Source organism: Hemiscyllium ocellatum, chromosome 52 (genome assembly GCF_020745735.1).
Source record: "Hemiscyllium ocellatum isolate sHemOce1 chromosome 52, sHemOce1.pat.X.cur, whole genome shotgun sequence".
Classification (NCBI taxonomy): domain Eukaryota; kingdom Metazoa; phylum Chordata; class Chondrichthyes; order Orectolobiformes; family Hemiscylliidae; genus Hemiscyllium; species Hemiscyllium ocellatum.
The window spans coordinates 160,716-185,383 of NC_083452.1; the positions used below are offsets into that span (position 1 = coordinate 160,716).

The following is a 24,668-nucleotide window of genomic DNA, read 5'->3' on the forward strand; positions in this document are numbered from 1 at the left end:
CTCTCCCTCTCTCTCCCTGTCACTCTCTCCCTCTGTCTCCCTGTCACTCTCTCCCTCTGTCTCCCTGTCACTCTCTCCCTCTCTCTCCCTGTCACTCTCTCCCGCTGCCTCCCTGTCACTCTCTCCCTCTCTGTCCCTGTCACTCTCTCCCTCTCTCTCCCTGTCACTCTCTCCCTCTGTCTCCCTGTCACTCTCTCCCTCTCTCTCCCTGTCGGTCTCTCCCTCTCTCTCCCTGTCGCTCTCTCCCTCTGTCTCCCTGTCACTCTCTCCCTCTGTCTCCCTGTCACTCTCTCCCTCTGCCTCCCTGTCACTCTCTCCCTCTGCCTCCCTGTCACTCTCTCCCTCTGTCTCCCTGTCACTCTCTCCCTCTGTCTCCCTGTCACCCTCTCCCTCTGTCTCCCTGTCACCCTCGCCCTCTCCCTCCCTGTCACTCTCTCCCTCTGTCTCCCTGTCACTCTCTCCCTCTGTCTCCCTGTCACTCTCTCCCTCTGCCTCCCTGTCACTCTCTCCCTCTGCCTCCCTGTCACTCTCTCCCTCTGCCTCCCTGTCACTCTCTCCCGCTGCCTCCCTGTCACTCTCTCCCGCTGCCTCCCTGTCGCTCTCTCCCGCTGCCTCCCTGTCGCTCTCTCCCTCTCTCTCCATGTCGCTCTCTCCCTCTGTCTCCCTGTCGCTCTCTCCCTCTGTCTCCCTGTCGCTCTCTCCCTCTGCCTCCCTGTCGCTCTCTCCCTCTGTCTCCCTGTCACTCTCTCCCTCTGTCTCCCTGTCACTCTCTCCCTCTGTCTCCCTGTCACTCTCTCCCTCTGTCTCCCTGTCACTCTCTCCCTCTGTCTCCCTGTCACTCTCTCCCTCTGTCTCCCTGTCACTCTCTCCCGCTGCCTCCCTGTCACTCTCTCCCGCTGCCTCCCTGTCACTCTCTCCCGCTGCCTCCCTGTCACTCTCTCCCGCTGCCTCCCTGTCACTCTCTCCCTCTGTCTCCCTGTCACTCTCTCCCTCTCCCTCCCTGTCACTCTCTCCCTCTCCCTCCCTGTCACTCTCTCCCTCTCCCTCCCTGTCACTCTCTCCCTCTCCCTCCCTGTCACTCTCTCCCTCTCTCTCCCTGTCACTCTCTCCCTCTGTCTCCCTGTCACTCTCTCCCTCTCCCTCCCTGTCACTTTCTCCTCTGTCTCCCTGTCACTCTCTCCCTCTGTCTCCCTGTCAGTCTCTCCCTCTGTCTCCCTGTCACTCTCTCCCTCTGCCTCCCTGTCACTCTCTCCCTCTCCCTCCCTGTCACTCTCTCCCTCTCCCTCCCTGTCACTCTCTCCCTCTCTCTCCCTGTCACTCTCTCCCTCTCTCTCCCTGTCACTCTCTCCCTCTGCCTCCCTGTCACTCTCTCCCTCTGCCTCCCTGTCACTCTCTCCCTCTGCCTCCCTGTCACTCTCTCCCTCTGTCTCCCTCTCACTCTCTCCCTCTGTCTCCCTGTCACTCTCTCCCTCTGTCTCCCTGTCACTCTCTCCCTCTGTCTCCCTGTCACTCTCTCCCTCTGTCTCCCTCTCACTCTCTCCCTCTGTCTCCCTCTCACTCTCTCCCTCTGTCTCCCTCTCACTCTCTCCCTCTGTCTCCCTGTCACTCTCTCCCTCTGTCTCCCTGTCACTCTCTCCCTCTCCCTCGCTGTCACTCTCTCCCTCTGTCTCCCTGTCACTCTCTCCATCTGCCTCCCTGTCACTCTCTCCCTCTGCCTCCCTGTCACTCTCTCCCTCTGCCTCCCTGTCACTCTCTCCCTCTGTCTCCCTGTCACTCTCTCCCTCTGTCTCCCTGTCACTCTCTCCCCCTGCCTCCCTGTCACTCTCTCCCTCTGTCTCCCTGTCACTCTCTCCCTCTGTCTCCCTGTCACTCTCTCCCTCTGCCTCCCTGTCACTCTCTCCCTCTGTCTCCCTGTCACTCTCTCCCTCTCACTCTCTCCCTCTCTCTCCCTCTCACTCTCTCCCTCTGTCTCCCTGTCACTCTCTCCCTCTCTCTCCCTGTCACTCTCTCCCTCTCTCTCCCTGTCACTCTCTCCCTCTGTCTCCCTGTCACTCTCTCCCTCTCTCTCCCTGTCACTCTCTCCCTCTCTCTCCCTGTCACTCTCTCCCTCTGTCTCCCTGTCACTCTCTCCCTCTCTCTCCCTCTCACTCTCTCCCTCTGTCTCCCTGTCACTCTCTACCTCTCTCTCCCTGTCACTCTCTCCCTCTCTCTCCCTGTCACTCTCTCCCTCTGCCTCCCTGTCACTCTCTCCCTCTCTCTCCCTGTCACTCTCTCCCTCTGCCTCCCTGTCACTCTCTCCCTCTGCCTCCCTGTCACTCTCTCCCTCTCCCTCCCTGTCACTCTCTCCCTCTGTCTCCCTGTCACTCTCTCCCTCTGTCTCCCTGTCACTCTCTCCCTCTGTCTCCCTGTCACTCTCTCCCTCTGCCTCCCTGTCACTCTCTCCCTCTGTCTCCCTCTCACTCTCTCCCTCTGCCTCCCTGTCACTCTCTCCCTCTGCCTCCCTGTCACTCTCTCCCTCTGTCTCCCTGTCACTCTCTCCCTCTGTCTCCCTGTCACTCTCTCCCTCTGTCTCCCTGTCTCTCTCTCCCTCTGTCTCCCTCTCACTCTCTCCCTCTGCCTCCCTGTCACTCTCTCCCTCTGCCTCCCTGTCACTCTCTCCCTCTGTCTCCCTGTCACTCTCTCCCTCTGTCTCCCTCTCACTCTCTCCCTCTGTCTCCCTGTCACTCTCTCCCTCTGTCTCCCTCTCACTCTCTCCCTCTGTCTCCCTCTCTCTCTCTCCCTCTGTCTCCCTCTCACTCTCTCCCTCTGCCTCCCTGTCGCTCTCTCCCTCTGCCTCCCTGTCGCTCTCTCCCTCTGCCTCCCTGTCGCTCTCTCCCTCTGTCTCCCTGTCGCTCTCTCCCTCTCTCTCCCTGTCGCTCTCTCCCTCTCTCTCCCTGTCGCTCTCTCCCTCTCTCTCCCTGTCGCTCTCTCCCTCTCTCTCCCTGTCGCTCTCTCCCTCTCCCTCCCTGTCACTCTCTCCCTCTCTCTCCCTGTCACTCTCTCCCTCTCCCTCCCTGTCACTCACTCCCTCTGTCTCCCTGTCACTCTCTCCCTCTGCCTCCCTGTCACTCTCTCCCTCTCCCTCCCTGTCACTCTCTCCCTCTCCCTCCCTGTCACTCTCTCCCTCTGTCTCCCTGTCACTCTCTCCCTCTGTCTCCCTGTCACTCTCTCCCTCTGTCTCCCTGTCACTCTCTCCCTCTGTCTCCCTGTCACTCTCTCCCTCTGTCTCCCTGTCACTCTCTCCCTCTGCCTCCCTGTCACTCTCTCCCTCTGCCTCCCTGTCACTCTCTCCCTCTGTCTCCCTGTCACTCTCTCCCTCTGTCTCCCTGTCACTCTCTCCCTCTGTCTCCCTGTCACTCTCTCCCTCTGTCTCCCTGTCACTCTCTCCCTCTGTCTCCCTGTCACTCTCTCCCTCTGCCTCCCTGTCACTCTCTCCCTCTGCCTCCCTGTCACTCTCTCCCTCTGCCTCCCTGTCACTCTCTCCCTCTGTCTCCCTGTCACTCTCTCCCTCTGCCTCCCTGTCACTCTCTCCCTCTGTCTCCCTGTCACTCTCTCCCTCTGCCTCCCTGTCACTCTCTCCCTCTGCCTCCCTGTCACTCTCTCCCTCTCTCGCCCTGTCACTCTCTCCCTCTGCCTCCCTGTCACTCTCTCCCTCTGCCTCCCTGTCACTCTCTCCCTCTGCCTCCCTGTCACTCTCTCCCTCTCTCTCCCTGTCGCTCTCTCCCTCTGCCTCCCTGTCACTCTCTCCCTCTGTCTCCCTGTCACTCTCTCCCTCTGTCTCCCTGTCACTCTCTCCCTCTGTCTCCCTGTCACTCTCTCCCTCTGTCTCCCTGTCACTCTCTCCCTCTGTCTCCCTGTCACTCTCTCCCTCTGTCTCCCTGTCACTCTCTCCCTCTGTCTCCCTGTCACTCTCTCCCTCTGTCTCCCTGTCACTCTCTCCCTCTGTCTCCCTGTCACTCTCTCCCTCTGTCTCCCTGTCACTCTCTCCCTCTCTCTCCCTGTCGCTTTCTCCCGCTGCCTCCCTGTCACTCTCTCCCTCTGTCTCCCTGTCGCTCTCTCCCTCTGTCTCCCTGTCGCTCTCTCCCTCTGCCTCCCTGTCGCTCTCTCCCTCTGCCTCCCTGTCGCTCTCTCCCTCTCTCTCCCTGTCGCTCTCTCCCTCTCTCTCCCTGTCGCTCTCTCCCTCTGCCTCCCTGTCGCTCTCTCCCTCTCTCTCCCTGTCACTCTCTCCCTCTGCCTCCCTGTCGCTCTCTCCCTCTGCCTCCCTGTCGCTTTCTCCCGCTGCCTCCCTGTCGCTCTCTCCCTCTGTCTCCCTGTCGCTCTCTCCCTCTGTCTCCCTGTCGCTCTCTCCCTCTGTCTCCCTGTCGCTCTCTCCCTCTGTCTCCCTGTCACTCTCTCCCTCTCCCTCCCTGTCACTCTCTCCCTCTCTCTCCCTGTCACTCTCTCCCTCTGTCTCCCTGTCACTCTCTCCCTCTGCCTCCCTGTCACTCTCTCCCTCTGTCTCCCTGTCACTCTCTCCCTCTGTCTCCCTGTCACTCTCTCCCTCTGTCTCCCTGTCACTCTCTCCCTCTGTCTCCCTGTCACTCTCTCCCTCTCTCTCCCTGTCACTCTCTCCCTCTGTCTCCCTGTCACTCTCTCCCTCTGTCTCCCTGTCGCTCTCTCCCTCTGTCTCCCTGTCGCTCTCTCCCTCTGTCTCCCTGTCGCTCTCTCCCTCTGTCTCCCTGTCGCTCTCTCCCTCTGCCTCCCTGTCACTCTCTCCCTCTCTCTCCCTGTCACTCTCTCCCTCTGCCTCCCTGTCACTCTCTCCCTCTGCCTCGCTGTCACTCTCTCCCTCTCCCTCCCTGTCACTCTCTCCCTCTCCCTCCCTGTCACTCTCTCCCTCTGTCTCACTGTCACTCTCTCTCTCTGTCTCCCTGTCACTCTCTCTCTCTGTCTCCCTGTCACTCTCTCCCTCTGTCTCCCTGTCACTCTCTCCCTCTCTCTCCCTGTCGGTCTCTCCCTCTGTCTCCCTGTCGCTCTCTCCCTCTGTCTCCCTGTCGCTCTCTCCCTCTGCCTCCCTGTCACTCTCTCCCTCTCTCTCCCTGTCACTCTCTCCCTCTGCCTCCCTGTCACTCTCTCCCTCTGCCTCGCTGTCACTCTCTCCCTCTGCCTCCCTGTCACTCTCTCCCTCTGTCTCCCTGTCACTCTCTCCCTCTGTCTCCCTGTCGCTCTCTCCCTCTGCCTCCCTGTCGCTCTCTCCCTCTGTCTCCCTGTCGCTCTCTCCCTCTGTCTCCCTGTCACTCTCTCCCTCTGTCTCCCTGTCATTCTCTCCCTCTGTCTCCCTGTCACTCTCTCCCTCTGCCTCCCTGTCACTCTCTCCCTCTGTCTCCCTGTCACTCTCTCCCTCTGTCTCCCTGTCACTCTCTCCCTCTGTCTCCCTGTCTCTCTCTCCCTCTGTCTCCCTCTCACTCTCTCCCTCTGCCTCCCTGTCACTCTCTCCCTCTGTCTCCCTGTCACTCTCTCCCTCTCTCTCCCTGTCACTCTCTCCCTCTCTCTCCCTCTGTCTCTGTGTGTGTCTCTCTCACTCTATCTGTCTGTGTCCATCTCTCTGTCAATTGCTCTCTCCCTCACTCTCTCTCTGTCCCTTTTTTTTGTCATTTTAACTCTTCTGTCTGTTTCTCTCTCTCTATCTCGATCTCTCTCGCTCTGTCTCAGTGACACGGTGGCTCAGTGGTTAGCACCGCTGCCTCACATCTCCCGGGTTCGATCCCAGCTTCAGGAGACCGGCCTGTGTGGAATTTGCACTTTCTCCCCCGCCCATGTCTCCCTGGGATTCCACCCACAGTCCAGGGATGTGCGGGTTAGGGTGGATTGGCCGTGCTAAATTGTCCCCATAGTGCCCAGGGATGTGCAGGTTAGGGTGGATTGGCCGTGCTAAATTGTCCCCGTAGTGCCCAGGGATGTGCGGGTTAGGGTGGATTGGCCGTGCTAAATTGTCCCCGTAGTGCCCAGGGATGTGCAGGTTAGGGTGGATTGGCCGTGCTAAATTATCCCGTAGTGCCCAGGGATGTGCAGGTTAGGGTGGGATTGGCCGTGCTAAATTGTCCCGTGGTGTCCAGGGATGTGCGGGTTAGGGTGGATTAGTCAGGGGTAAATGTAGAGTAACGAGGAATGGGTCTTGGTGAGTTACTGTTCGCAGGGTCGGTGTGGATTTTTTGTCCTGGTTCCACACTGTTGGGATTCGATGATCTTTCTCTCTCTGTGTCTGTTCCTCTGTTCTTCTCTCTCTCATTCAGTTTTCGACTCTAGTATATGATTCCTTCTTTCTCTCTCTCTGTCTCTCATCTCTCTCTCTGCTATCTGTGATTGTCTCTTTATCTCTCTGTCTGTCTGTGCCTGTCTCTCTGCTTGTGTATTATCTTTTCCTGTGTCTCTCTCTCTCGCTCCGTCTCTCGCTCCGTCTCTCGCTCCGTCTCTCTCTCTCCGTCTCTCTCTCGCTCTCGCTCCGTCTCTCGCTCCGTCTCTGTCTCCGTCTCTATCTCTGTCTCTCTCTTTCTGTGTCTGTCTCTGTCTCTCTCTCTGCCTTGCTACCTATCCTCCTCTCTTTACCCCTCTCTCTGGGGCCTGAGAGTTTCAAGTTAGCCAGAAAAGATCTAAAGAGAGAGCTAAGATGAGCCAGGAGGGGACATGAGACGTTGTTGACTAATAGGATCAGGGTAAACCCTAAGGCATTCTATCGGTATATCAGGGATAAAAGAATGACTCGAGTAAGATTAAACCCAGTCAAGGACTGTAGGGGGAAGTTGTGTGTTGAGTCCGAGGGGATAGGAGAGATCCTAAATGAATATTTTTCGTCAGTATTCCCACTGGAAGAAGACAACGTTGTGGAGGAGAATACTGAGGCACGAGCTACTAGGCTAGATCGGATTGAGGTTCACAAGGAGGAGGTGTTAGCAATTCTGGAAAGTGCGAAAATAGATAAGTCCCCAGGGCCGGATGGGATTTATCCAAGGATTCTCTGGGAAGTCAGGGAAGAGATTGCAGAGCCTTTGGCTTTGATCTTTACGTCCTCATTGTCTACAGAATAGTGCCAGAAGACTGGAGGATAGCAAATGCTGTCCCCTTCTCCAAGAAGGGGAGTAGAGACAACCCTGGTAATTATAGACCAGTGAGTCTTACTTTGGTTGTGGGTAAAGTGTTGGAAAAGCTTATAAGAGATAGGATTTCTAATCATCTCGGGAGGAATAAGTTGATTAGGGATAGTCAATACAGTTTTGTGAAGGGTAGGTTGTGCCTCACTAACCTTAGTGAGTTCTTTGAGAAGGTGACCAAACAGGTGGATGAGGGTAAAGCGGTGGATGTGGTGTATATGGGTTTCAGTCAAGTGTTTGATAAGGTTCCCCACGGTAGGCTACTGCACCAAACACGGAGGTATGGGATTGTGGGAGATTTAGCGGTTTGGATCAAAAATTGGCTCGCTGAAAGACGACAGAGTGGTGGTTGATGGGAAATGTTCATCCTGGAGCTCAGTTCCCAGTGGGGTACCACAGGGTCTGTTCTGGGGCCACTGCTGTTGGTCATTTTTATAAATGACCTGGATGAGGGTGTGGAAGGATGGGTTAGTAAATTTGCGGGTGACACTAAGGTCGGTGGAGTTGTGGATAGTGCTGAAGGATGTTGCGGGTTACAGAGGGACGTAGATAAGCTGCAGAGCTGGGCTGGGAGGTGGCAGATGGAGTTTAATGTGGAAAAGTGTGAGGTGATTCACTTTGGAAGGAGTAACAGGAATGCAGAGTCCTGGGCTAATGGTAAGATTCTTGGCAGTGTAGATGAGCAGAGAGATCTCGGTGTCCATGTACATAGATCCCTGAAAGTTGCCGCCCAGGTTGATCGGGTTGTTAAGAAGGTGTACGGTGTGTTAGCGTTTATTGGGAGAGGGGTTGAGTTTCGGAGCCACGGGGTCATGCTGCAGCTGTACAAAACTCTGGTGCAGCCGCACTTGGGAGTATTGTGTACAGTTCTGGTCACCGCATTATAGGGAGGATGTGGAAGCTTTGGAAAGGGTTATAGAACATAGAACATAGAAGGATACAGCGCAGTACAGGCCCTTCGGCCCTCGATGTTGCGCCGACCGAATCCTACCTAACCTATACTAGCCCAATAACTTCCAAATGCCTATCCAATGCCCGCTTAAATGACCATAAAGAAGGAGAGTTCACCACTGATACGGGCAGGGCATTCCATGAACTCACAACCCGCTGTGTGAAGAATCTACCCCTAACATCTGTCCTATACCTACCACCCCTTAATTTAAAGCTATGTCCCCTAGTAACACCTGACTCCATTAGCGGTAAAAGGTTCTTAGTATCTACCCTATCTAAACCCCTAATCATCTTATACACTTCTATCAGATCTCCCCTAAACCTTCTCTTCTCCAATGAGAACAGCCCCAAGTGCCTCAGCCTTTCCTCATAAGATTTTCCTACCATTCCAGGCAACATCCTAGTAAACCTCCTCTGCACTCGTTCTAAAGCTTCCACATCCTTCCTATAGTATGGCGACCAAAACTGCACACAATACTCCAGATGAGGCCTCACCAGAGTCTTATACAACTGCAACATGACCTCAGGACTCCGGAACTCAATTCCTCTGCCAATAAAGCCCAGTACACCATATGCCTTCCTCACAGCACTATTTACCTGGGTGGCAACTTTCAGAGATCTGTGTACATGGACACCAAGATCCCTCTGCTCATCCACACTACCAAGTAGCCTACCATTAGCCCAGTAATCCATCATCTTGTTATTCCTACCAAAGTGAACGACTTCGCACTTAGCTACATTGAATTCCATTTGCCACATTTCCGCCCAGCTCTGCAACTTATCTATATCCCGCTGTAACCTACCACTTCCTTCCTCACTATCCACAACTCCACCGACTTTTGTGTCATAAAAGTTCAGAGGAGATTTCCCGGGATGTTGTCTGGTACGGAGGGAAGATCATACGAGGAAAGGCTGAGGGACTTGAGGCTGTTTCCGTTAGAGAGGAGGAGGTTGAGAGGTGACTTAATTGAGACGTATCAGATAATCCGAGGGTTAGATAGGGTGGGCAGGGAGAGGCTTTTCCCTCGGATGGTGATGGCTAGCACGAGGGGACACAGCTTTAAACTGAGGGGGGGTGATAGATACAGGACAGATGGCAGAGGGAGTTTCTTTACTCAGAGAGTAGGAGGGGGTGTGGAACGCACTGTCTGTAACAGTAGTAGACTCGCCAACTTTAGGGGCATTTAAATGGGCATTGGATAGGCACAGGGATGAGAATGGAATAGTGTAGGAGAGAGGGGCTTCAGATTGGTCAGCACAACATGGAGGGGCCAAAGGGCCTGGACTGCGCTGGAACGTTCCATGTTTTGACTGTCCCTTGTTCCCTCTCTCTGCCGCACGATGCCCATGATCCTCTGTTTACCTGTCTCTCTCTCTCTGCCTGTAGGTACCTGACATCGGTTCCCCGTTGCACTCAGCGCCCGGACGCCCCTCCCTCGGAGCCCGGGGTGTGGCCCGGCGTCGCTCTGACCCGAAGGACGCGCCGCAGCAGCAGCTCGGAGACGCTGAGCGACAGCGCCACGGTTACCCGCCCCGGGCGCCGCTCGCTGGGGGGGTCGGGAGCCTCTGGCCTGGCCGGGCCCCATGACCCCGAGGGCAGCGCCTGCCCCCCCAGGCGCTGGCCAGGCCCAGGATCCACGGCTGGCGGGTCCCATCGGAGGGCAGTGGGTGAACGGGCGGACCGAGACATCCACAGGGCGTTGGCGCTGGAGGGTCTGAGGTCCTGGTACATGCGGGCAGCTGTCCACCGAAACCAGGAGGAGTGGGTCATCCCGGGCTGGAGGCGGGGTAAGGGGGCAGGGCAAGGGGGGCCCCTGGGGAAGGGGCACGGGTAATGGGGGCGGGCATCTCTCTGCCATCTCTCCACAACCTCCACTCGGTTCTTCGGCAATCATTCCTCTACCTCTGCTTCGTCACTCTCCGTAATCTCTCAGAGATCTCTCCATGATCTCTCCTAACTCTTTCCCACTTCGACCCACCCCCAATCCCTGTATCCCTGCATTCCCCACGGCCGATCCACCCTAACCTGCACATCCCTGGGCACTACGGGGACAATTTAGCACGGCCAATCCACCCTAACCCGCACATCCCTGGGCACTACGGGGACAATTTAGCATGGCCAATCCACCCTAACCCGCACATCCCTGGGCACTACGGGGACAATTTAGCACGGCCAATCCACACCTAACCCGCACATCCCTGGGCACTACGGGGACAATTTAGCATGGCCAATCCACCCTAACCCGCACATCCCTGGGCACTACGGGGACAATTTAGCACGGCCAATCCACCCTAACCTGCACATCCCTGGGCACTATGGGGACAATTTAGCACGGCCAATCCACCCTAACCTGCACATCCCTGGGCACTACGGGACAATTTAGCACGGCCAATCACCCTAACCCGCACATCCCTGGGCACTACGGGGACAATTTAGCATGGCCAATCCACCCTAACCTGCACATCCCTGGGCACTACGGGGACAATTTAGCACGGCCAACCCACCCTAACCCGCACATCCCTGATCACTATGTGGACAATTTAGCACGGCCAATCCACCCGAACCTGCACATCTTTGGACTGTGGGAGGAAAGCGGAGCACCCGGAGGAAACCATCGCCGACACGGGGGTGGGGAGAGGGGTGCAGAAATGTTGAACCTCCACGCCGACAGTCGCCAGAGGCTGGGATCGAACCTGAGACTCTGGTGCTGTGAGGCGGCAGTGCTAACCAACTGAGCCACCGTTCCCTCTCTCTCTTCTCTATCTCTTTGCGATGTGTCGTTTACCTCTGTCTGTCCCTCTGACGCGGTCTGTGCGGTGTCCGTCCCCCAGTCCCAGGAGGGCGGTGGAGGGGAGCCCCTTGGGTCGGAAACGGTTACATTTTGAGTGCAGCTTGCGACAGCCTTGGGGGTGCGGAGGGAGGGGGGAGTGGGATTGACCTCGCCCCGGGGGATTAAGATGGTGAAAGAGTTGTCTGAGTGGCGAGAGACCAGACCATGTCCCCCGCTCCCCCCACACCCCTCCCCCCGAAATATTTTAAGACAATAACCTGACCCTTTATAAATTCTTCCTTATTTATAAAGTCCCATGTGATGGGCAGTGTTCCAGATGGAACCAGAGGCTGAACAGGCTGGGGCTGTTTTCCCTGGAGCGTCGGAGGCTAAGGGGTGACCTTATAGAGGTTTATAAAATCATGAGGGGCATGGATAGGGTAAATAGACAAGGTCTTTTCCCCCTGGGGTGGGGGAGTCCAGAACTAGAGGTTTAAGGTGAGGGGGGAAAGATTTAAAAGGGACCGTGGGTAACTTTTTCCCCCAGAGGATGGTGTGTGTGAGGAACGAGCTGCCAGAGGAAGTGGTGGGGGCTGGTACAATGACAACATTTAAAACGATGGGGGACATGGATAGGAAGGGGTTAGGGGGAGATCGGCCGAGTGCTGGCACACGGGGACTGGATTAGGTTAGGGTATCCGGGTCAGCACGGGGGAGTTGGGCCGAAGGGCCTGTTTCTGTGCTGTACAGCTCTCTGACTCTGAAAGTGAGGTCACGTCTGCCGCTGTCGAACGCTGCTGAGAAGGTTCCCTCGGATCGTGTGAACGTGAGGGAGTTCAGGAACGGATTAAGGTGGACGCCAAAATGCGCAACATTGTGTTTGGGAGACGAGCAGGGAGTGTCCAAAAAAGGGTCCGCAGGGCAGAAAACCAGCAAGCAACATGAAAACAGACAGTAGGATCTTCTGCAGGTGAATTAAAAGGAGGGGAGTAGCTAAAGTAGAACTTGCCTGAAATGGTGCAAATAATAGACACAGCAGCAGAGGTATGTGTTGTAGGGGGGTGTGGTGGAGAGTGAGGGAGGGTTATTTGCTTCTGGATGTGTTTCCCAACCCCCCCCCCCCCGCCAACATTTTGGTTTTACTCTTCCTTTTCCTCTTCACAGGTTCTATGCCAGTGACCTCTCAAGTGAACTGGGAGGCGTGTCGGAGATCAGCGAGGGTGTCCCAGCAGGTCAGGGGCACGCCACGGGCTCTCTGGTATGACCCGCCCTCCTGACTGGACGATGGCGGGGGTGGGGGGCAGTGCGTGAGAGTGGGGGCAGGGAGCTGTCGCTCTAAGGGGAGTCCACCCCGCGCTGGGTCTGTCTCCTAGGTAACCAGGGCAAGGGGGAGGGGAGGGAGGGGGCAGTGCGCTGGGGGAATCGAGGGGAATGAGACTGACCAGCCAGACATCCTAGGGCCGCACAGAGATCCTAACCATCTGTGTGTGTGTGTGTGAGGGGAGGAATGGCCTCTCCAACACGGCCTGTAAAACTGGGCTCGGTCAGGCAGCCTGTGTGAACGTACCAGGCCAATGTATCCCATAATGCCCCCTGTAGTCTGTCAGCACCTTGCCCCTTACCCCCCCACTTCCCTCCCACTCCCCTTCCGTTAACCCCTACTCCCTCCCCTTACCCCTCAACTGCCCTCCCCTTAACCCCACACCCCGTGCCCCTTGACCCCACAACCCCCTCCTTGACCCCATGCCTCTTCACCAATCCCCCCCACCCCCCCTCCCCGAGCCCAACAACATCCCGCGCCCCTCCATTCCCCGCTGCCCTCACCCGCTCCGTGCGGGCATTGTTGGCGCAGGAGACCACAGCGAGGCCGACGTCGGTTGGGGGTGGGACGGGCTGGGCATTTTCCGCTCCCCTCCATCTGTTCACCCACCACCCCCTGCTGCGACTTGGTGCCCGGTTTGCCCCACAGTGCCCGTCCCCTTTAGCCACCTCGCTGCCCTGCGTCACCAGCCCCAGCCGAGGTCAAAGGTAATCGGCTGCTCGACTGGGTGTGGCTTCGCCCGGTGAATCGAGGCGGTCCACAGGTTGAACTGCGTCCTGTAATTGATATTGTACAGAGAGATATGCTGTTAATTCCTTTCCGAGCTGAAAACTCTTGTATATGTAGTGTATATTTCCATGGAAACGGTTTTGGTCGGAATCTCCTGGTGTTTATAACCAATCACAATAAACCTATAAGCTGCAGCCAGTGCTGCGTTGGTTTGCCTTTATTCACGAACACGGGCACATCCCAACATTCGTCGCCCGTGCCCAGACTCTGCTGAATTTAACGCCCAGGGCCATTTCCGTAGCTGTCACCCACTTGCCAGTGGCAATACAAACGGGCAGTGTACAGACATCCCTCCCAAAAGGGGCATCGAGGGGCACAGCAGCTCAGTGGATCGTCTCCCTGTGCCAGGGACCCAGGTTCGAACCCAGCCTCGGGCGCCCATCGGTGTGGAGTCGCCCTCCCCCATGTCTGCGTGGGTTTCCTCCCATAATCCCAAGCTCTAGGGTGGATTGGCCGTGCTAAATTGTCCCCGTAGTGCCCAGGGATGTGCGGGTTAGGGTGGATTGGCCGTGCTCAATTGTCCCCGTAGTGCCCAGGGATGTGCAGGTTAGGGTGGATTGGCCGTGCTCAATTGTCCCCGTAGTGCCCAGGGATGTGCAGGTTAGGGTGGATTGGCTGTGCGGAATGCGGGGTTACAGGGAGAGGGTTGGGTCAGAGTGGGCCATTGTTTGAGGGTCAGTACGGACCCAAGGGGCCGAATAGTGTTCCTCCACTCTGTCAGGTTTCTCTGGTGGTGTGGGTCTGGACGACGGCGCTTGATGTGAACGCGTGAAAACTCAGCATCTTTATTTCGGTTCCGTGGACAGGAGAATCCTGGAGGCCCACAGCACAGCAGTAGGCCCTTCGGCCCGTCGCTTCCATGCTGCTGAGCCACCTCTGGTTTTCTCCTCCCATTTTCCAGCTCGTCCCCACGTGGGCAGTGGGTGAGCACTTCGAGTGGCATCACATCCAAGCCCTGGGACGTGAGCTGGCTGTGGATAGGTCACTTTGGAGCCAATTGTGTTCATCTCTGCTCTGCCAACCAGCAGCTCCACACTTCGAAGGCTGCATTCATCGAGTTGGCAGTGACATTCCAGCGCGATCCAGGCCCTTCGGCCCCTCCATGTTGTGCTGACCAATCTGAAGCCCCTCTCTCCTACACTATTCCATTCTCATCCCTGTGCCTATCCAATGCCCATTTAAATGCCCCTAAAGTTGGCGTGTCTACTCCTGTTACAGACAGAGCGTTCCACACCCCCGGCTACTCTCTGAGTCAAAAAACTCCCTCTGCCATCTGTCCTGTATCTATCACCCCCCTCAGTTTAAAGCTGTGTCCCCTCGTGCTAGCCATCACCATCCGAGGGAAAAGCCTCTCCCTGCCCACCCTATCTAACCCTCGGATTATCTGATACGTCTCAATTAAGTCACCTCTCAACCTCCTCCTCTCTAACAGAAACAGCCTCAAGTCCCTCAGCCTTTCCTCGTATGATCTTCCCTCCGTACCAGGCAACATCCCGGGAAATCTCCTCTGAACCCTTTCCAAAGCTTCCACATCCTCCCTATAATGCGGTGACCAGAACTGTACACAATACTCCCAAGTGCGGCCGCACCAGAGTTTTGTACTGAGTGAGTGCCTCTCAAAAGGTGGTTGGAGAGGGACAGACGAGCGCTGTTAACACCGAGGGTGAAACAGAGAGCCACTTTTGTCACGCAGAGTAGCTCAGCCCGCCGTTGAGTAACGCCTGTGGGTAAGGAACCAGCTCAGCTGCATTCCGCAGACACCTGAATCGAGTGAGGGCCGACTGTGAAATTTAATTCGATTACCTCCGGGAGCACACGGGAAGAGAACTCACGCGTGGTTTTGTCATAAATATGGCCGAAACGCATCCTCAAAAGCATGGGTCACTGACGTCCTGTTCAGACAGGAAGCCTCGAACAGTGCAGGCCCTTCGGCCTTCGGTGTTGTGCCAGCCTTCTGTCCGACTCGATAAGAATCGGACTAACCTCCGTACCCAACATTTTACTGTCGCCCGTAGGCCCATCCAAGAGTCGCTTCAATGTATCTGACTCGGCTCCCACTGCCGGCCGTGTAGTCACACACCCACCATTCTGTGGGTTGGGGGAAATTAGAACAAGGGTGGCCAAATCTGAAACGTTAACTCTGAATGTTCTTCACAGACGGTCCCTGCCCAGCACCCTCTCAGAATTAAACGCCTCGGGTTCGGTGACCCCCGCCCTTTTGCTGTCTCTCCATTGACGCTGTTGGATCTGCTGAGTTTTTCCAGCAGCATCTGTCTCCAGCATCACCTTGTTTCTGTTTTTTTTTTGGATTTTGGAATAGATCTCTCCGCCTCACTGAATCGGTCCCTCCCTTGGCGTTTTGTTCAGCTGTTCCCGGTTGACACAGAGCCGAAAATGTGTTGCTGGAAAAGCGCAGCAGGTCAGGCAGCATCCGAGGAGCAGGAGAGTCGACGTTTCGGGCATGAGCCCTTCCTCAGGATTCCTGAAGCAGGGCTCATGCCCGAAACGTCGACTCTCCTGCTCCTCGGATGCTGCCTGACCTGCTGCGCTTTTCCAGCGCCACACTCCATGGTGTTTATCGGCAATCTCTTCAAAGCCTGTGCTGTCATGTTCCACCTATCCACCACAGGGATCAAATTGTGTCCCAGTTCCACATTACTCCAGGCTCACCTCAGGGACGCCCGCACCAACCAACCCAACCGCCCTGTGGGTCAACACTTCAACTCCCCCTCCCACTCCACCAAGGACATGCAGGTCCTTGGACTCCTCCATCGCCAGACCATAGCAACGCGACGCCTGGAGGAAGAGCGCCTCATCTTCCGCCTGGGAACCCTCCAACCACAAGGGATGAACTCAGATTTCTCCAGCTTCCTCATTTCCCCTCCCCCCACCTTCTCTCAGTCCCAACCCTCGGACTCAGCACCGCCTTCTTGACCTGTAATCTTCTTCCTGACCTCTCCGGCCCCCACACCCTCTCCGGCCTATCACCCTCACCGTAACCTCCTTCCACCTATCGCATTCCCAACACCCCTCCCCCAAGTCCCTCCTCCCTACCTTTTATCTTAGCCTGCTTGGCACACCCTCCTCATTCCTGAAGAAGGGCTCATGCCCGAAACGTCGATTCTCCTGCTCCTCGGATGCTGCCTGACCTGCTGCGCTTTTCCAGCAACACGTTGTTCAGCTCTGATCTCCAGCATCTGCAGACCTCACTTTCTCCTGGACAGCTTACACACACCCCGGCAGAGATGGTGATGAGGAGGTGTTAGACTTGGGGTGGGCAACGTTCAAAATCAGGCAAGGCCAAGGTTTATTGTCCCGAACAGGTAAATTTGGAAGAACACGCTCTCTGAGCGCCACTCCTTCATCCGGTCATGCACGGGGCAGGACCATGGATCACAGACTTTATAGAACAGGATTGTTCAACTGATGCGATATATTGTACGAACCGGAATTGCTGTCCAGTCTTTCAGAATGGGTCACAGGTTTCGATTCCTGAACGGGCAAATCCCCAGGAATTCTCATTTGCCCAAAAAAACGGTGACTTTGCAGACACATTCTGTATCACGCAGAGAGCACATAATCTCCAGGCAGTCAGTCCATCCACATGACATTTTATGAATTCCAACTGTGACCAGTCTGACTCAAGGTTTGGGGTGGTGTGGTTGGCACCGCTGCCTCACAGCACCAGGGACCCGAGTTCGATCCCAGCCTTGGGTGACTGTCTGTGTGGAGTTTGCACATTCTCCCCTACCCGTGTCTCCCACAGTCCGAAGATGTGCAGGTTAGGGTGGATTGGCCGTGCTAAAATGTCCCGTAGTGCCCAGCGATGTGTAGTTTAGGGTGGATTGGCTGTGCTAAATTATCCCATAGTGCCCAGGGTGTGCAGGTTAGGGTGGATTGGCCGTGCTGAATTGTCCCCGTAGTGCCCAGGGATGTGCAGGTTAGGGTGGATTGGCCGTGCTAAATTGTCCCGTAGTGCCCAGCGATGTGTAGTTTAGGGTGGATTGGCCGTGCTGAATTGTCCCCGTAGTGCCCAGGGATGTGCAGGTTAGGGTGGATTGGCCGTGCTGAATTATCCCCGTAGTGCCCAGGGATGTGCAGGTTAGGGTGGATTGGCCGTGCTGAATTGTCCCCGTAGTGCCCAGGGACGTGCAGGTTAGGGTGGATTGGCCGTGCTAAATTGTCCCCGTAGTGCCCAGGGATGTGCATGAGCCAGGGGTAAACGTTGGGGAGTGGGTTTGGGTGGGATACTCTTTGGAGGGTCGGTGTGGGACAAAGGGCCTGTTCCCACACTGTTGGGATTCTAAAAGAATTCTGAACCTGAACCCATGAGGTCTCTCTGTTTTGCAACACGACCCAACGCCCTATTTTGAATTGTAGAAGTTGCAAAAGCTTGTTTTTTAATAAATGCAGCAACTCCTTCGAAACCCTTGCATCTTTTGTTTTAATCTCGAATCCTGCAGTGAAGTAAAATTACAAGATGTGGTCTTTACGTGATTGTACTCTTATACAGCTGTCGGACTGGAGTGGACAAAGTCAGGAATCACGTCAGTGGGGTGGAGACCAATGGGTTTATTTTTAATCACGAGCTTTTGATGCGTAGCTTCTTGAGTGAGGGGGGAAAGCAGGCAGAATACAGAATTTCTGGGCAGAGAGACCAAGAGATCAGACAAATGGTGGGAGGGGAGTGCCTATCAATAAGCCTCAGCACCAGGTTAGAGTCCCAACAGGTTTATTATGAAGCAATAGCTTTCAGAGCGCTGCTAGAGAGGCAGGGTCATAGGACACCGAATTTATAGCACACGATCAAACCGTCAAACACCTTGATGTGATTTCTTGAGTAACTCTACATTACTGTGAGGTTTCTCATCTTTTAGAATGGGTTTGCAGGTTTCGATTCATTGATATGTAAGTCGCAGAACGTCTCACAAGTCACATTCCCGAGATAACGGAAGGCATTTGTTCAAACGAAAGGAAACATTGCAGCTCAGACCGTCTGAGGTTAGAGTCTGCCTGAATGAGATCAGGTTTTTTTATTGAGATTCCCGATAGCGTGGAAACAGGCCCTTCGGCCCAACAAGTCCACACCGACCCGCGGAAGCGCAACCCACCCAGATCCATTCCCCTATCCTATATTTACCCCTGACTAAAGCAGTGAACACTACGGGGACAATTTAGCACGGCCAATCCACCCTAACCTGCACACCCCTGGGCACTACGGGGACAATTTAGCACGGCCAATCCACCCTAACCTGCACATCCCTGGGCACTACGGGGACAATTTAGCACGGCCAATCCACCCTAACCTGCACATCCCTGGGCACTACGGGGACAATTTAGCACGGCCAATCCACCCTAACCTGCACATCCCTGGGCACTACGGGGACAATTTAGCACGGCCAATCCACCCTAACCTGCACATCTTTGGACTGTGGGAGGAAACCGGAGCACCTCGAGGACACAGGGAGAATGCGCAAACTGCGCACACACAGTCACCCAAGGCTGGGATCGAACTTGGGTCCCTGGTGCTGGGAGGCAGCGGTGCTAACCACTGAGCCACCGTGCCGCCCCTAATTCTTTGAAGTTTGCATCACATGTAGACCAGGTTTGGCACGCTCGCCTTCATTGATCAGATCTTTGAGGATAGGATTTGGCGCCGTCACATTGGGGTTGTACAGGACCTTGGTGAGGCCTCGTCTGGAGCACTGTGTGCAGTTCCGGTCTCCCTGTTAGCGGAGGGATAGTATTCAGCTGGAGAGAGGTCAGCAGAGATTTACCAGGATGTTGCCAGTTACAAAAGGCTTGAGTTATAGAGAGGTTAGGGCTTTTTTCACTGGAGTGTCGGAGGCTGAGGGGTGACCTTATTGAGGTTTATAAAATCGTGAGGGGCACAGATGAGGTGGAATTGCTTTTCTCCAAGTTTTTGGGGGGGGGGGGGTTTTGAGGCTCGAGAACATATTTGTTCAGGTGAGAGGAGAAAGATTTGAAAAAGACAAGGGAGGGCGGGCAACATTTTTACCCAGAGAGGGGTTTGTGTGTAGAGTGGCCTTTCTGAGGAAGTGGTGGATGTGGGTACAATTATAATGTCGCAAAGACGTTTGGGTAAGTGGGTGAACAGGAAAGGTTTGGTGGGACATGGACCAGGCCTGGGGCAGGTGGGACTGGTTTCGACTGGTTGGACTGAACACTGTGCTCCCCTGCTGTCTGACCCTACAACGCAGCGTCGGTTATGTTTACACCTGTTTTCTTCAAGTGATCGGGAAGATGTCCGAGACTCAAAGACACGACTGGGTGTGCGTTCGGAGCAAGCTGGAGTCAGATTATTATTGACTGAGTTTGCAATTCCGAACGTGCCAGGGACTATCGGTATCAGCTCTCTCCGATTGGCTCCTGGACAGGCGTGTCATCGATATGGAGGGGGGAGGTCTCCAGACGGCAGGAAGCAGCATTATTAGAAGTTTCCAGCGCAGTACAGGCCCTTCGGCCCCTCCATGCTGTGCTGACCAATCTGAAGCCCCTCTCTCCTACCCTATTCCATTCTCATCCCTATGCCTATCCAATGCCCATTTAAATGCCCTTAAAGTTGGCGAGTCTGCTCCTGTTGCAGGCAGTGCGTTCCACGCCCCCTCCTACTCTCTGAGTAAAGAAACTCCCTCTGCCCTCTGTCCTGTATCTATCACCCCCTCAGTTTAAAGCTGTGTCCCCTCGTGCTAGCCATCACCATCCGAGGGAAAAGCCTCTCCCTGTCCACCCTATCTAACCCTCGGATTATCTTGTACGTCTCAATCAAGTCACCTCTCAGCCTTCTTCTCTCTAACGAAAACAGCCTCAAGTCCCTCAGCCTTTCCCCATAAGACCTTCCCTCCGTACCAGGCAACATCCCGGGAAATCTCCTCTGAACCCTTTCCAAAGTTTCCACATCCTCCCTATAATGCGGTGACCAGAACTGTACACAATACTCCCAAGTGCGGCCGCACCAGAGTTTTGTACAGCTGCAGCATGACCTCGTGGCTCCGAAACTCAATCCCTCTCCCAATAAACGCCAACACACCGTATGCCTTCTTAACAACTCGATCAACTTGGGTGGCAACTTTCAGGCATTAAGTTTGTGATGAAGCAGCCAAAAAAATTGAAAGCTTGCTCCCAACCATTCACTGTAACCTCTAACCATTCACAGGAAAAGCGAATGACTAATGTGTCAAACATCCCGTGTCTTTGCTGTTTCCAAGTCCTTGTGGTCTCTGATCTTCGAATTTAAGATTCCTGTGGACTGGCGCTATCGAACTGTGTTTCCCCAGTAATTTCTATCACCACCAACATATAGGTTTGTCTGCAAGTGTAACTATAGGAAGTGGACAGACCATAAAATAAAAAGTTTATATGTTGATAATTCTGTTTATCAGAGATTAGAAATTATTTATTTGGGACAAGTAGCTCATGTCAAGTACATTTTTAATTTAAAAAACTGGCCCAGCATTATTACCTCACACATCTCGAACAGCCCAAACTAAATCGCCGTGGGTGTTACGAAATTGAAGGTGTGTGCTGTACCTTGAAGAGAGAGTGAATGCTGTTCTGAACTGAGAGTTTACAAGCCCCCTGTTTGTATATGTGGCAGTCCCAGAGTGTGCTGAAAAATTGCAAATATGTAACATTTGGCTGTGAAATGGATGCCTGAGTTTTGGTTGCTGTTTTGACAATGCTCTGAATTTAACCTAGCAGTTTAAATTATGCCCCATGATACTAAAACCCAATCGAGCTTGAATTTATGGTTTTGCCAACAACGAACCATGAGACAATCTGATGTTGGGAATGGAAAAGTGCAGGCATTTTGAAAATTGCAGACAGAGCAACAGCCACCAACACAGACCTAAGAAATTAGTAAACACTCGCTATCAAAGGTACCTTTTCAACAAAATGTAAGACAATGACCCAGGGAGATCTACAGCTGGAAGACAGACACTGAAGATGACAGCTGCTGTGTGGTTTTGAAATTAAGTTGATGTAATGTTAATAAGTGTCCTACTGGAACAGTATATCGCCATAGAATTGGAAGCAGGTATTATATAGAATCACTACAGTGTGGAAACAGACCATTTCGCCGGACATGTCCTCACCAACCCTCGAAGAGGAGCTCACCCAGACACATTCCCTGACCCTATTACTCTACATTTCCCTCTGACTAATGCACCTAATCTGCACATCCTTGTGCAATACGGGTACAATTTAGCACGGCCAATCTACCCTAACCTGCACATCCCTGGGCACTACGGGATAATTTAGCACGGCCAATCCACCCTAACCTGCACATCCCTGGGCACTACGGGGACAATTTAGCACGGCCAATCCACCCTAACCTGCACATCCCTGGGCACTACGGGGACAATTTAGCACGGCCAATCCACCCTAACCTGCACATCCCTGAACACTATGGGACAATTTAGCACGGCCAATCCACCCTAACCTGCACACCCCTGGACACTAGGGGGACAATTTAGCATAGCCAATCCACCCTAACCTGCACATCCCTGGGCACTATGGGGACAATTTAGCACGGCCAACCCACCCTAACCCGCACATCCCTGGGCACTACGGGGACAATTTAGCACGGCCAATCCACCCTAACCCGCACATCTTTGGAAACCGGAGCGTCCGGAGGAAACCCACGCAGACACGGGGAGAATGTGCAAACTCCACACAGACAGTCGCCAGAGGGTTGGAATGAACCTGGGTCCCTGGCGCTATGAGGCAGTAGCGCTAACCCCTGAGCCACCGTGCTGCCCTGTCACTGTCACTCGTCACACTGCCCTCCTTCCAACCCAGTGCTGCCTCGTGCCATTCTTTGGGGCAGTGCCTTATAGTTCAGTTGCCCACTCCCCTGTTTCCGTGGTAACAGGGTTGGGACCGGATGGGGGGTAGCAGGCCGCAGACTGGGAGGGGGCGTAAAAGAAGACTGGCCCCGAGGATTGCAGCTTTCCGCAGCCGTAGAATCCTGAGGGAGAAGGGGCAGGCCATTCTGCCCATCCCCATCTGCCAGAGAGCATCCTGTCCAGGCCCAAAGCCTCCTGAAGACGCTGCGTTTCCCCGGGGCCAGTCCTGAACATCCCTGGACTCTGGGAGGAAACCCACACAAACACGGGGTGGGGGAAACGTGGCGGCTTCGCACAGAGAGTAATCTCTTCCGGGGGGATGTTGGGATGGGAGTGTGAACACAAGGAGCACGGTAGCCTCCTCTTGTACTATAGCCTGCCGGCCGTTTCATGATCGGAGAATCTTCCGGAAGGAGGCCATAGAGACCTACAGCACAGAGACCACCTTCGGCCCAAACATGTCCGCCCACTCTGACCCCATTTCCTTACACTTTCCTTTCAAAGATTAGATTACTTACAGTGTGGAAACAGACCCTTCGGCCCAACAAGTCCACACCGACCCGCAACCCACTCATACCCCTACATTTACCCCTTACCCAACACTACGGGGACAATTTAGCATGGCCAATTCACCGGCACATCTTTGGACTGTGGGAGGAAACCGGAGCACCCGGAGGAAACCCACGCAGACACGGGGAGAATGTGCAAACTCCACACAGTCGCCCGAGGCGGGAATTGAACCAAGGTCTCTGGTGCTGTGAGGCAATAGTGCTAACCACCGTGCCACCATACCACTCATCTGACCCCAAAAAAACAGTGAACATAGTTACGAGAGAATGGTCGGTCTTTGGAGGGTCAGTGTGGACTTGTTGGGCCTGTTTCCACACTGGAGGGAATCTGGTCTAATCTCATCTGGAACGAGCTGCCAGTGAAAATGGTTCAGGCAGGTACATAAACAACTTTGAAGGCAGTTGGACAAATACATGGACAGGAAACAGCACGGTGGCACAGCGGTTAGCACTGCTGCCTTATAGTGCCAGAGACCCGGGTTCAATTCCAACCTCAGGCAACTGACTGTGTGGGGTTTGCACGTTCTCCCTGTGTACGATGAGCCATTCGGCCCACTGGGTCTATACAAGCCACCCAGTCAGTTCCATTCTCCATTTCCATCTCTGTGGCCCTCAGAGTTCCTCATTTTCCAAATGAAGCTATGATTTGGCGTTGGACTGGGGTGTGCAAAGTTAAAAATCACACAACACCAGTGTCTAGTCCAACAGGTTTAACTGGAAGCACGCTAGCTTTCGGAGCGACGCTCCTGACTACCGCCTGATGAAGGGGCAGCGCCCCGAAAGCTAGTGCTTCCAATTAAACCTGTTGGACTATAACCTGGTGTTGGGTGATTTTTAACAAATGAAACTAGACATGATTTTCTGGGCTGAAAATGTGTTGCTGGTTAAAGCACAGCAGGTCAGGCAGCATCCAAGGAACAGGAAATTCGACGTTTCGGGCATAAGCCCTTCATCAGGAATGAGGAGAGGGTGCCAGGCAGGCTAAGATAAAAGGTAGGGAGGAGGGACTTGGGGGAGGGGCGATGGAGGTGGGATAGGTGGAAGGAGGTCAAGGTGAGGGTGATAGGCCGGAGTGGGGTGGGGGCGGAGAGGTTAGGAAGAAGATTGCAGGTTAGGAGGGCGGTGCTGAGTTGAGGGAATCGACTGAGACAAGGTGGGGGGAGGGGAAATGAGGAAACTGGAGAAATCTGAGTTCATCCCTTGTGGTTGGAGGGTTCCCAGGCGGAAGATGAGGCGCTCCTCCTCCAGCCGTCGTGTAGTTGTGTTCTGCCGGTGGAGAAGTCCAAGGACCTGCATGTCCTCGGTGGAGTGGGAGGGAGAGTTAAAGTGTTGAGCCACGGGGTGGTTGGGTTGGTTGGTCCGGGCGTCCCTGAGGTGTTCTCTGAAGCGTTCCGCAAGTAGGCGGCCCGTCTCCCCAATGTAGAGGAGGCCACATCGGGTGCAGCGGATGCAATAGATGATGTGTGTGGAGGTACAGGTGAACTTGTGGCGGATATGGAAGGATCCCTTGGGGCCTTGGAGGGAAGTGAGTGTGGAGGTGTGGGCGCACGTTTTGCATTTCCTGCGGTTGCAGGGGAAGGTGCCGGGGGTGGAGGTTGGGTTGGTGGGGGAGGGTGTGGACCTGACGAGGGAGTCACGGAGGGAGTGGCAAAGAGGTTTCTCCTCATCTTACTCCTAGCTCTCTTGCTAGGCAATCTTGGTAGTTAGAGAGTGTTTTGCAAGGTGAGGGGGGAGAGACCAGTCTGCATGCATGTTCCTCCCTCTTGCCTCATGCTCCTGCTGGGTGGACCCATTTCATTGAGACATGAGGTGCCAGCCACCACGCAGGCGCACTGATGGCAAAGGATGCGACAAGCCGGGTGTGCACATGCGTGTTGCCGGCAAAGGGACGAAACGCCGGGCGCGCACATGCGTGTTGCAGCCACGCCGACGGCAAAGGGGCGAAATGCCGGGTGCGCACATGCGTGCCGCCGCGGGGAGCTCGCATCTACGCATGCGCAGTGACGGAGAGCGGCGAGGTGCCGTGGGTACACATGCGCGACATCATCCGCAGCACCCGTCAGCCGATTCTCGGCTCAAGGGGGGGGGGGGGGGGGGGGAAAAAGGGCCGGGCGTGCACATGCGCGCCGCCGAGGCCCTCGGCAACAAGCCGGCAGCCGCGCAGGCGCAGTGATGGCGGACTGGCAGGAGAGCCGGTTGTGCACATGCGCGCCTCTGCCGCCCACCCGGGA

General features: G+C 55.1%; 1 protein-coding gene across 1 annotated transcript in view; it reads left to right on the forward strand.

Annotated features, from left to right (window-relative positions):
- Positions 1–13,136, forward strand: part of LOC132805679 (coiled-coil domain-containing protein 120-like) — a 31,398-nt gene extending 18,262 nt beyond the window's left edge. The window contains exons 7-8 of the mRNA XM_060820860.1: positions 9,505–9,905; positions 12,053–13,136. Of these exons, the coding sequence (XP_060676843.1) occupies positions 9,505–9,905; positions 12,053–12,165 (514 nt within the window). The 3' untranslated portion in view covers positions 12,166–13,136. The remainder of the gene's footprint in view (positions 1–9,504; positions 9,906–12,052) is intronic.
- The last annotated feature ends 11,532 nt before the right edge of the window (positions 13,137–24,668 follow it).